General features: G+C 52.4%; 1 protein-coding gene across 1 annotated transcript; it reads right to left on the minus strand.

The window, feature by feature from the left end:
• Nucleotides 1-10,066: 10,066 nt before the first annotated feature.
• Nucleotides 10,067-12,829, minus strand: TPBGL (trophoblast glycoprotein like). Its single transcript, XM_008149981.3, has one exon. It carries the CDS (start codon nt 12,786-12,788, stop codon nt 11,631-11,633), a length of 1,158 nt encoding a protein of 385 aa, XP_008148203.1. The 5' UTR covers nt 12,789-12,829; the 3' UTR covers nt 10,067-11,630.
• Between the last annotated feature and the right edge of the window lie 486 nt (nt 12,830-13,315).

The raw sequence follows: 13,315 nt of genomic DNA on the forward strand, positions 1-13,315 counted from the left end.
CAAATCACCAGCTCTTTCTTACTCTTCTCATCCAGAAAACAGAAATAATCGCATTGGTCTGGGTATCACAAGTTAGAAGGAGTGCCCTCACATCTAACCGGGACTCTAAACATGGGAGAAGGATTTATTTCCTCTTAGCTTTGAGCTTTTCTCCTGCTGTCACTGTCTTCTTGATGCTTTGGGACTTCATTTATCTAGGTTTTTAAGACACTAGCAAATCAAAATAAACTGGGTAGGAGTTTCAAATTCTGGGCAAGACAGAGTAAGTCCACTATAGTTTATGTCTCCTACTGATTACATAAAACTCTGGACAAAAATAGAAAACAACTACCTACTGACTGAAAATTAAACAAAAGCAGGAAGATGGTGTCGAGGAGTCAAAATTTGGACAAGTCATTTGTGTGGGGTAAATTTTCCTTTCTTTTCTCTTTTCTCTTGTGGATTTGTGCTGAAATTAGAACCACCATCCGCAGAAGATGAAATAGACTTAAGGGCCTGACCTAAATTAGTTTATTGCCTCTATAAACAACAACAAAATCAACGTTCTATAAAGGATTATAATAGGACTGAGTCTACACAATGTCTAAGATACAATCTAAAATTGTTCAACATACAAAGAGCCAGAAAAATATGTCCACTTCTCAAGGGGAATGAAATCAACATATGCCAACTCTAAGATGACTTAGATGCTGAAATTATTAGAAAAGTTTTTGAAGTAGCTATTACAACCAATTGATGTGTCTCTCTCACATCGATGTTTCTCTCTGTTTCTACTCTTCCCTTCCACTCTCTAAGTATCAATGGAAAAAATATCCCTGGGCGAGGATTAACAACAAAAATGTGTTTTCTGACAATAACAGAATTAAGTGAACTAGAAACAAATAACAGAAAAGTACCTGGAAAATTCACATATACTGGGAAATTAAGTAACATATTTTTAAATGAGTCAGAGAGAAAATTAGGACAATTAGAAAATATTGTGAATTAAATGAAAATGAAAACACAACCAAATTTATGGGATGCAGTTAAATTATTTCAATAGACGCAGAAATGGCATTTGACAAAATTCAATATCCATTCATTTAAAAAACTCTAAACTTTCTTAATCTGATAATGGACATCTACAAAACACCCACAGCTAACACCATACTTAATGGTGAAAAACCAAATGTTTCTCCTCCAAGGCAAGGATGATTGTTCTCAACACGCATTTTAACATTCTCCTGATGGTCCTAGTCAGTCAAAGAGGCAAGAAAAAGATATGGATTATAAAGGAAGAAATAAAATGATCTCTATTCATAGACAATGTGATTATTTATATATAAAAAAGAGCTACTAGAATAAGTGAGTTTATATAGGTTGCAGGATATATGATCAATATACAAAAATTATTATATTTCTCTACAGTAACATCAAACAACTGGAAATTGAAATAAAAAAGATAATGCCAATAAAAAGATAATAGCATCAAAATAGAAATATTTAGGTATAAATATAAAAAATATGGTCATAATCTCTGTGCACATCTCTAAAGTACAGATGTTGAGAAAAGAAATCAAAGATGACCTAAGCAAATTGAGACATGTACTATGCTCATGGATTGGAAGATTCAATATTGTTAACATACCAATTCTTTCCAAACTGACTATGAATTCAATGCAATCCAAATCAAGATCTCTACAGGATATTTTTTTTATAGACATAGACACGCTGATTCTAAAATTTATATGAAAAGCTAAAGAAACTAGACTAGCCAAGCAATTTTTAATATCCTATCTAATAAAGAGGGAATATGCTAATTGACCATCATGCCCTCACAAAGATGGTGGCATCCACAGCCAAAAAGGAGGGAATATGCTAATTGACTGACACACCTTCAAAGATGGTGGGTCCCACAGCCACAAGACGGCAGTACCCAGTCCCCTCAGCCCCGCCTGGGCGGCAGGCACGCAGCACGGCCTGGCCTGCCCCCAGGTGGGCCCGGCCACTCGGCGCGCCTGCCTCTGGAGTCCCCCAGTCCCCTCAACCCCCCAGCTGCCCAGGGCCAGCCCAAGGTGCAGGCAAGCCTCGATGGCGGCTGCCCAGCTGCCCAGGGCCACCTAAGGCTCAGGTAACCAGGGCTGGCTGAGGCTTGTGCTGCCGGCTGCGGCAGCAGCAGAGGTGTGATGGGGGCATCACCTTCCTCTGATCACCGGGTCACCTCCCGCCCCTGAGGGCTCCTGGACTGTGAGAGGGGGCAGGCCTGGCTGAGGGACCTCCCTCCAGTGCATGAATTTATTTAATTGATTTCAGAGAGGAAGGGAGGGGGAGAAAGAGATAAAAACATCAATGATGAGAGAGATCATTGATCAGCTGCCTTCTGTACGCCCCCTACTGGGGATAGAGCCTGCAACCCGGGCAGGTGCCCTTGACCAGAATCGAACCCCAAACCCTTTAGTTTGCAGGCCGATGCTCAGTCCACTGAGCCAAACTAGCTAGGGCCAAGCAATTTTTAAAAGGAAGAACAAAGTTTGAATTCTTCACTACTTGGTCTCAAGACTTACTGTGAAGCTACAGTAATCAATAAAGTATAGTAGTCATGAAAGAATAGACACATACATTGATGAAACTAAACCCAAAATCTAGAAATAGACTTACACATATACTGTCAGTTGATTTTCCAAAAAGGTACAAAGGCAATTCGATTGTTGTCTTTTCAATAAACTGTGCTTGGTGAGGAAGAACCGGAATGCTCGTGGTGGTGATGCAACATGGTAAGACACTTTCTTAAAAATTTATTTTTCAATTACGGATGACATATAATATTAGTTTCAGGTATACAACATAATGACTCGACATTTATATACCATATTAAGTGGTAAACCTAGCACCCATCTGGCACCATACATAGTTATCACAATATTATTGACTATATTCTCTATGCTGTGGTACAGACACTTTGGAAAATAGTTCGGCAGTTTCTTATAAATTTGTACTGTAGAATTTGTACACCTAAGCCAATATAATTTTATTAACCAATATTACCCCAATAAATTCAACAAAAATTTAAAAGAAAACATACTGTAAGACTTAGTACTTCCACCCCAAAATAAATGAAAAGTTACACTCCTCCAAAAGCCAATACAACCCCTGGCAGGTGTGGCTCAGTTGGTTGGAGTGTCTGTACACCAAAAGGATGATGCTCTCACCAACTAAGCCACCCGGCCAGAGTGGAACTGTTCCGTATCTTGATTGTCCACATCAACTGTAAGCCAAAGAGAGTGGATTTTGCTCTATGCAAATATGTATCTCAATAAAATAGCAAAAGGGGAGGAGGCAAAAAAAGAAACTAAATAATTTATAGCTCACAAACTACGAACAGTATTGACTGGGCATGTACCATTTGCTGGGGATTAGGCTGGGCCTTGGAGACACAAACATACATAAGACAATCCCTTTCTTCAAGGAGCTCACAGATTCATAGGAGGATAAGGAACGACAACAAAGGTTCAGAGTTGTTGAGGGATGTTGGAGATGGGGCTGACATGAACCCATGGCATGCCATGAGAGCCAGAAAAATATGACCACTTCTCAAGGGGAATGAAATCAACATATGCCAACTCTAAGATGACTTAGATGCTGAAATTATTAGAAAAGTTTTTTCCGTCACGTTCAGCTGGGACGGGTGAGATTGGGAAGAAGGCAGGCTTCCTATCGGAGGGATTGCTGCAACTGAGTTCTGAAGGACGAAAAGGAGTTGGGCAGGTGAGGAGAGGCTCAGGACATCACAGGTAGAAGGGAAGGCACATGGGAGACGACCTTGGGCCCTCAGGGAATTGTTAGGACTTTTGTGTAAGTGCGATGAAGGGAACCAGAAGAGCCGGCGGGAGATAGGACCAGACCGTGGCCATGGTGAGGGTGGTTCCAGATAATCAGTCCAAAGAGCTTGGTTTTTATCCAGAAGACAGTGGACCAGGTTTTAAGCAAGGCAGTAAAAGGGCTCAGACTCATGCATTGTTAGGATTACTCTGCAGCATTGTGGAGGATGGGTTAGAGCAGGAGGCTAGAAGCAGCGGGACCAGAGAGGAACTGGGGCAGGAGTCCAGCTGAGAGATGCAGAGCCTGGGACCAGGTGGGGACGCAGAAGAAGGGCCAATTGGAGAGGCATTGGGGCAGAATGGCCAGGACTTGCTTCCCATTCGATATTTGAACATTCAGTCTCAAAGAAGAAACGGCACTCGCTGTTTCTTCAGCCTAGATGGTTCTTTTCTTGGCTCCTTACAAAGCAGGTTCCTTCCCATTCTTTAGGGTAAACCACCTTCTCAGGGGGTTCTGCCTGACTACCCCATTCAAAGGACACCCTCCACTCTCCCATCACTCTGTTTATTTACCTTCTAAGAAATGTATTGTTTGTTTATTTACTTGTTTACAGTCTAAGCCAGTGATGGCGAACCTATGACACGCGTGTCAGCACTGACACGTGTAGCCATTTCTGATGACATGCGGCCACTGAGGATGAAACATTTGCGAAATAATGTTTTTTCCTCAAAGTGACACACTACCCGAGTTATGCTCAGTTTTTTGGCGAAGTTTGACACACCAAGCTCAAGAGGTTGCCCATCACTGGTCTAACCACATGGCTCTGGGTTCTAAGCCTAACGTGGCCTCTTATTAGAGGGCCTAATTACTCATCTTTATGTGTGTTCGTTTCTTCATTTGTAAAGTGGAAATAATAATACCTACTTCTTAGAACTGTCATCAGGCTAAAATGGGTTAACACGTCTTAAGCGCCTAGAACAATTCCTGGCACATAGTAAGCATGTACGTGTTATTTATCACTATTATTATTTTATTGTCATTTTTCTTCAATGCTGTGTCCTCAGCTTCTTCCTAGCACCGTGCTTGGCACACAGGCATTTTAAAATACCGGTTCTTGTTGAATGGACTGTGACTAAATGACAGAAGGACCTTCCCCACCTTAACCAGCAGATAGCGCATGTAGGCAAAGAAAAGTTAAAACTGGTTCGGCTTCTACACCACTCGGCCAACAGATGTCGCCGCGGTTCCCTGGCGGCAAGGAGCCTAGGCTGAGCCAGTGGTGCAAGTTGATCAGACAGGACTCTGGCCGAGTATTCCAAATGGAGGAGCCAGAAAGCTATAATTGTATTAAAAAGTCAGAGTCAAGGAAGCTAAGGATAAATTATGTTTTGCATGATTACATATTCTAAAGCTGCATTTTCTTTCTGTGTTCTCACGCGATTGAGCAGCAGCAACAAGGAGCTGGCCATGCAGGCTTCTTATGTAACTGAGACCTCAGTTCAATGAGGGGGGAGATGGTGGGAGTCAAAGGGAATGAGCATCTGCTATGCAGCAGAGGGAGGCCACTAGCCCTGCATGATGCTTCTCCCCTGTGCTGTGGATTTCTGTGGTGCAGGGACAGTGCTCACAAATCTTGTCTGTGAGCCAGGACTGGGGACATGAAAGGGAGGGAACTGGGCCCCTGGGAGGAGCGTCGGGTCTGGTGTGGACAAAGGGCCAGAAAACCAATCAGGATGAATAAAGGGTGGGTTGGGAGTGCAGTGGCAGGAACCAGAGGGTGAGGTCAGGAAAGCGGAGGGGACTCGAGCAGCCCTGATGCTCTCGGTGGGAGGAAGGCATCCCAGGTAGAGTGTACTGTGTAAGCAAAAGCACGGGGCTTGGAATACCCGGCTCAGTTACTGAAACTGGAGTAGTTTGGTGTAGCTGGAGGAGAGTGTTTAAGATGCTGTTTAGAGGCCCTGGTCGGTGTGGCTCAGTTGGTTGGGCGTCATCTCAGACACCAAAAGATTGTGGGTTTGATTCCTAGTCAGGACACATGCCGGGATTGCAGACTCCATCCCCAGTAGGGGCGGGAGGGGGTACACAGGAGGCAGCTGATTGACGTTTTGCTCTTGCACTGATGTTTCTCTTTCCCATTCCCTTTCTCCCTTTCTAAAAATCAATAAAAATATTTTTTTAAAAAAAGATGCTGTTGGCCTGGCCGCATGGCTCAGTGGTTGAGTGTCGACCCATGAACCAGGAAGTCATGGTTCAATTCCCCATCAGGGCACATGCCCAGGTTGCAGGCCTGATCCCCAGTGCGGGGCGGGCAGGAGTCAGCCGATGAATGACTCTCTCATCATTGATGTTTCTACATCTCTCCCCCTCTCCCTCTCCCTCTCCCTTCCTCTCTGAAATCAATAAAAATATATTTTTAAAAAGATGCTGCTTAGTGTGACTGGAGGACAGGGTGAAGGGCAGGGAGTGCATTAGTTACATAGTGCGGGCAGACTAGCTAGTCTAGCACTTTTTCTTTTCTCCTCCAGGTCTTTTAAAAAAGTGACTGGAATCCAGGGCCCACCAGCCTGGCACAGTCCGAGCTTATTCTTCTCCCCATGTAATTATTAACAGTGATCCCTTCCACCCTCCAAGGTTTCCTAGTATGGATGGTCACCTTCGTTAGGGACCCCTGGCGTGCTCCCATTATCACAGCGACCCCATCTTTCCTGAGGGCAGGAGCAGGCTCTGGTCCACCTCAGCCGCTACTCAGTGAGTCGAGAGGCTGAGGAGGAATGAGTCTTATGCCTGGGACCTCAGAGGCTGGGCTTCCAGAACAGACCCCTTTCTCCTCTCAGGGAGAGGTGGAGATGCCCTCCCATGAGGAAGGGTCCCCCAGCAGGGTTTCTGCCTGCCGGAGGCTGGCGCGGGTGTCTGAGGCCTGCTGGTGGCTGCGATGGAGGCTGAGGAGCCCTCCCCACCCCTCCCTTGTTTGCTTCCTTTTTCCTTCTCCCGGCCGCCACAGCCTCGGGTCTGGCTGCAGGAGGCAATGCCCACAGGGGTGTGGACACAGAGTGAGGAGGTGGGGCAGCCCTGGGTCAGATAGTCAGACCCAGAGCAGGGCCGGGATGCCCCCGGGAAGCAGCCTGGGCTCTGGCTCTGCTTTGCTCCCGATGTCCTGTGTCCCCTGGAGGAGGGCTGCTGGGCTTCCTGGGCCTCAGTTTCCCCACCAGTACAACGACAGGTCAGTTGAGGTGGTCTGCATGGGACTGGCCAGCCCTGAGTAAAAATTGCCCCGAGGCATCACTGAGAGAAGAAGGCGGGGCAGTGAGGGAGGGGGAGGGGTGGAGGAGGGCATTCTGAAGGAGCCAAGTGCATTACCCCAGGAATATTAACTGCCCCCGTCACTTCTCCCAGTCCGGAAAAGGCCATGCCCATAAATTAGGGCCATGAGTCTGCCAGGCAGAGACGTAATGAAGAAGGAGGTGGACTCCAGCGAGAGCAGGCGGTGCCTCTGGAGGTCACAAGCCCAGCCCCGGCCTGGACAGAAGGAACATGGAGCCAGAGACGGGCAGGGATGTCAAAGTCAGTGCTGGACTGGCCCAGGATGGCAGGAGCCGGCTCTGCTGTGTTCACTACTGAATCCCCTGCACCCAGCGCACAGTAAGATCTCAAGAGATATTTCTGATTAAGTGCCAAGGGACAGGTTTCAGACTGAATCCCCATCCTCTGGACTCCAGCGGGGCCCTTGCTGGTTCCCACCCCAGACCTAAGGGGCATGGAGGGGAACGGGGTCACGGAAATAAACTCCTCAAGGAGACGGCTCCCTTTGTTTTTGAAGGGAAATGTCACATTGTTTACAGGGTCACAGAACTCCGGGGAGTCTGACATGTTCCTCACAGTGCATAGCTGATTTGTGTCTGTCACATTTCCAACAGCCACACCCCTCCTCGCTCCCTCTCCTGCTCTCTACCGTGCCTGCCCTCTCAGGGGACATCCTGCACGGAATTTCCCCTGCAGTCCCCCGCAGTCTCCTGCCCACCTCAGGTAGCCAGCAGCATTCCCAGCATGTGATGAGAGGGGGAGGCTGGCCATTCAGTGGGGGCCCTGGCACTGATGAGAGAGGGTCTGAAAGCAGGTGGGTGGCACCAGGGTGTCAGGGCAGGGCAGATCCCTCCATCTCACCTTTCCCTATCAGGTATCTTCTGGGCTCCTTATCCCCTTGCCCATCTGCCTCCTGTAGGCACTGCTGAGTTCTGATTCCTCTCGATGCTTCCAGTGCCCAGCATGAGGTCTGCCACAAAAAGGCAGGGCAGAAGGAACCAGGAAGAGGCACCAGGTCGTCTCCTGTCCCACATGCCACACGACTCCACTTCCTTGCCTTTTTGGAAGGTGGGGGTCCCTCTACTACCGCCCAGTGGAGAACGTGGGGGACTCAGATCCCTCTTACTCATACACATCCTCCCAGCCCTGAATGGTCTCCCAGTTCTCAAACGAACAAAAGCTTCCTCCCTGCAGGCCTTTGCACAAGCCTTTGCACAAGCCGACAACTTCAGATCGTTCTCTGTTCTGCAAACTCCTACTCATCCTTTTACACCCCATTCAAATGTGATTTCCTAGAAGACGTCTCCCTGGGTGGAGCCAGGGGTTCTTGCTCTGAGCTTTCAGTGTCCTGGGACTTCTTTTCTCTAAACCTTGATGAACTACGACTCCTCCCCAGGGTCCTTAGCTTGTCTGGACTGGCAGAGGCTGAGTGCATGGCTGGGTTTGCAGAGGAGGCAGGGCGGGGGCCCCTGGGGACCCGTTGGTAGTCTCAAAAGACCAAAGGCCACTAACAGACCGCAAGCAGGGTGGCAGCCTAGAGACAGCCTTTCACGGGCACTAAGGTTAAACATCAACTGGCACGCAATCAGTTAAGTTTTGACAACTATTGATTTGATTCTTAGCTTAGCAGCAGCTCTCATGTGAACCTCTCCAAGATTCTTGCTGACAATGAACCCGCAGCGAATAGCATGTTCTGTGTGCCAGGACTTACTGCAGATTTTGGCTACATTACCAGAGGGCACGTCTTTGGAACTGGGGAGGTGACCTGTTAAAGACAGTTCTTGAACCCTGTTAGAGACACCACTTCTTTGTCCTGGAGGATTGGCAGAGAACCCTTTGAAGGTCACTGACAGATGGGAATGCTTCAAGGGAATTTAATCCCTTCTCATGCAGGGTGAGCGGGGTGGTGGATTTGCTGGGAGGAGATAAGGTCTCACGCACTGTCTCCGACTCTGTAAAGAGCTAGTCTAGGGTGAGCTGCGCTCCTGCCCCCAGGCAAAGCTGCGACTGGACTGTGGGGAAGTCCCAGGCAGATTCCTCCGGCAATGAAAGGGACGTTCCCAGGAAGAGAGAGAGCGAGCACCTGATGAAGAGAGGGTGTTCCTTGGTGAGATGGCTCCTACCTTACCCCTGAGGTCCTTTCCAGTGTTCAGAAGGCACCATTTCTAGGATGAGGTGGCCCCAAAATTCTGAAATGCCAGCGTGCTGCACTTCTACCATGTGGTTGTAGGACTCTGAGATCCCAAATGTGAAATAACCCAGCATGGGCACCGTGAGGCAGGAGTTAGGGTTACTGGCCTGACCCTACTGGCCCAGAACCCACCTGCCTCCTTGCTCCACACATCTCAGGGGGGTCATTTCATCCATCCCCACCTCCATGCTGCTTCTCCTCTCGGCCTCTAGCATACCCAACGAGCAGTTCTTACCCCTCTAGCCAGGAGGTTGTGGCCTGACAAGGGATATAAGGGAGAATCAGGTAATCCGTCAAGAGGGGATGATGCCAAAGCAGCAAATAATGATCCATCCTCTTTCCTGTCTGAACTAACTGCCTCAGTTCTCTGTGGCTGCATTTCCTCCCTGGTAGCCTCATCTGAGGCCAGCATTTGTCAGTCCAACCATATCTCCCCCACAACCCCCCACCCCAGCGCTGTGATGAGGAATGAAAGGGGAAGAGGATGTAGAGGAAGCACAGGGTGCCACCCTGGCTGTGTACAACCCCATCTCAGAGGGTAAACAACAGACTGGTTTGGAAAGCAGTGCCATCCCATGGGAGGTCTATGTGCCTAGCTTCCATCCTGCTATGTGCAGTCAGATCCCATTTCTTTCCCCACAGCCCAGGAGAAGAAACCAAAGGTCACTGCCCCTTAGGGAGGTCCACAATGCCCTCCAAGGGTCCCTCCCAAACCCCTTCAAGTGCCCCAAGGCCAGCCCGAATGATATGGCACCACTGACAAGAGCAGAGTATCAGAGGTTATTGCAGACTTTATAGAAAACTGCCCAAGGGGTTTCCAGACTTCTTGGGTAGGGGCGGGAAGGCAGGCCTCAAGCCAGTATGCCGAAGGAGCGTGACTTCCTGTGTGCGGAAGCAGCACAGGCCAGCCATTCTGCCTGACCAAGGGGGTGGGAGTCAGGGAGAGGCAGCCCCCTCCCCACTCACCGATTGTGCTTTGGGATCATGCAGAAGGCAGGGCGCCGAGGCTCTGACCCTGGACGGAAGGGCTTGTGCCTGAGACGGAAGGTGAGACCTCCCTTCCTCCTCCAGAAGGGATGGGGGATGGTGCATGGCAGCCAGGGATCCTTAGGGGAGGAGAGCCGGATGGACGGGAAAGAGCATCTGGGCAGCAGCTCCCAGCCCTTCAGAGCCCCTTTCCTGACCCCTCTCGGAGGCCACGGTGGGTGGGTGACCCTGGTTCTGAGGCCTGACTTCACAGCCCCAGGACCCTCCGTTCTCCGTGGGGATCTGTTAGCATGGTCGGGGCACCTGCACCTGCCTTGCAGTGCTGGAGAGCTCATTTTAGGATGTGTCCAGTGGGCACATTCCAGGGATGGATGCCTCGCTGGACCCTGGCCTAGTGAGTGGCAGGAGTTGGTACTGAGTGCAAGCTATGGGTGTGTGTGGGGGTGGGGGTGGGGGCGGGGATTGAGAGCCTAAGACTTGGGCAGGGGGATGAAACTCAGACCAGGTTAAAGAGCTGAGAGTTTGAGATCGGGCCAAGCACTGAATACTGGGGGATCAGAGCTCTGGTGGGAAAGGCTAGAGATCAGCTCCACACCAAGGCTATAACTAACTGGGTGTGCCCCTCCCTGGGATGGGAGAGACCAACGGAGCGGAGCCCCGAGCCCCAAGGAATGGGGGCCTGAGCCAGAGCGGAGGTGGTGGGTGGTGTGAAATACAGCCTCTGATTGGGGGAGGGTGCCCAACCCTTAGAGCCCGAAGGTGTGGGTCTCTCTGCAGGATGGAGGGCTCAGAGCTCTGGTATGAGAAAAAAGGCTCAGAGTCCTCCAAAACCTCTTCGTGGGAGTGCTCTGCTCCTGAGGCCAGAATAGGATGCGAGGGCCCCAGCGCTGGGAAGGGAACTGAGGGCTCCAAGCTGGAGATGGGGGTCCTTGACGTCTAGGATGATGTTTCCCACTGAAAGGTCGGGGCTCAAAGATGAGGGTGGTGGAAGCAATCTCAGGGCTTTGGGATTTTAGGAGAAGGTGTCTGGGTGAGTCTTAAAAGGGGGAGGGAGGTTGATGGGTCTGGGGCCTGGAATGAATGGGTAGGGCTTCTGGAATCGGAAGGGGTGTCTCTGGGTCTTTGATGGTAAGAGCTCTCGGAAGCTGGGAAGAGGGGTACAGTTTGGGGTTTCCATGTGTGTGTGTGTGTGTGGGAGGGAAGGGGGTGGTGATGCCAGAATCCAAAGGTTTACAGGCAGGTCAGGTCCAGGTCTCAAAAGCCTCAAGCTCGCGAGTGTCTCATACCCACTCCTTCAGGCCAGGTAGCCCCAGTAAAGTCATCAGTTGGCAGGGGCACCCCCAACAAGTGAAGCTCAGAGGCCCGAGCTCGGGGAAGTGGCTCGGGAGCCGGCGGGGGCGGCTGGGGCGGGTACACGGCGCGGGTCGGCGTCCTGTTCGTAGCGGTAGTGGTAGCCCTCCATCTGGTCCCGGCAGGCCTCGCGCAAGTTGCGCATCCAGCGCTGGATGCCCCGGCGGTTTAGGTAGAGCACCATTAAGAAGATGAGGCCGATGAGCGCCAGCACCAGCCCGAAGAACACATAGGAGGCTTCCAGCTCCGGGCCGGTGAGTTCTACATCTTCGGCGTCGCGGTCAGCGCAGCGCAGCCGCGCCTCGTCCAGGTCCAGGAAAGGCCGGTCTTGCAGCTGCCTCGGGGAGGCGCATCGCAGGCGCCGCGCGTCGGGGACGCGCTCCGTGGCGTTACGCAGCCAGGCCAGCAGGGGGCGCGCGGCGCAGCCGCAGCGCAGGGGGTTGTCGGCCAGCAGCAAGCGCGGCGCGGGCAGGCCGCCATCGCGCTCCAGAGCGCGCAGGTCGTCGGGGCCCAGGCCGGCCAGCGCATTGAGGCGCGCGTCCAGCTGCTCGAGGCGCGGCCGGAGCAGCGCGGCGGGCGGCAGGCGGCTCAGCGCGTTGCCCGCCAGGCCCAGGAGGCGCAGCTCGTCCAGCGGGGCGAGCGCGGCGTTTAGCGCGGCCAGCAGCGCGGGGCCGCCCCGCACCAGCGCGTGGTTGAGCTGCAGCGAGCTTAGCGCCCGCAGTCCGCGGAAAGCGCCGGCGCCCAGGGCGCGCAGCGGGTTGTGGCTCAGGTCGAGCGCCGCCAGGCTGGGCAGCCCGTCGAAGGCGCCGTCCTCCACCACCTCGATGTTGTTGTGCGTGAGGCGCAGCGCGGTCAGGAACGGTAGGCGCACGCCGCCCGCCGCCCCCTCCTCCCCATCCGCGTCCTCGCCGGCGAAGGCGGCCGCGCGCAGCACCGTCAGGTTGGCGCCCACGATGGTGAGGTTGCGCGCGTCGGGCGGCACGTCCCGAGGTGGCTGCCGGAGCTCTGCGCCCGACGCGCAGCGCAACAGCAGCTTGGGGCTGCCGAAGCAGTAGCACTGGAAGGGGCAGGGCGCGGCGGGCTGGCTTAGCGCCGCCGCCACGAGCAGCAGCCCGGGGAGCAGCGGCCCCCTTGGCTCCCGCTGTCCCGAGCGCGGGGCCATCGCGGCTGCCCCCGCATCCAGCGCCTGGGCCACCGTGCTCACCAGTGAGTTCTGAGCGCTTTGGGGGCGGGTAGGGGGGCGGGTGGGGCAAGTCCTTGACCTGGAGAGGCTGGCAGTCGCGGTTGTTCCGTCCGTTGGCTCTAAAATCCGAGGAACCTTCTCACTTTCCGGGCTGGGGCGAGAGGGGTCAGGCGGGGAGCGGTGCCCCCCACCCCCCGGTGCCCTACTCGCCCTGCGCGCTGGCCTCCGGCTTCCGCGGCCGTTCCGGCTCGGAGCCGAGTGGGCAGGGTTTGCCTCCCCCCTCCCCGCCTCCCGTCCTCCTCCTCCGCCCCCAGCGGAGTCTCAGCGCCCTGCTCGCCGAGAGGCGGGGTGGGAGGCTCCCTCCCGAGAATCTGGGCTTTTGACTGCTGTGCTTTCTCGTCCCCCCCTCTCGGGTTCCGGATCTGCTGAGAAGTTTGGCTCTCCCAGGTCTCACTTGCAGCCTCCTCGTCTACCTCACTTCCCATGTTTAAGCTGGATCCTTCCTC

Source organism: Eptesicus fuscus, chromosome 13, assembly GCF_027574615.1.
Source record: "Eptesicus fuscus isolate TK198812 chromosome 13, DD_ASM_mEF_20220401, whole genome shotgun sequence".
Classification (NCBI taxonomy): Eukaryota; Metazoa; Chordata; class Mammalia; order Chiroptera; family Vespertilionidae; genus Eptesicus; species Eptesicus fuscus.

Coding starts and splice junctions, on each gene's coding strand:
- TPBGL (XM_008149981.3), bottom strand. CDS start 12,788: ATGGCCCCGCGCTCGGGACAGCGGGAGCCAAGGGGGCCGCTGCTCCCC.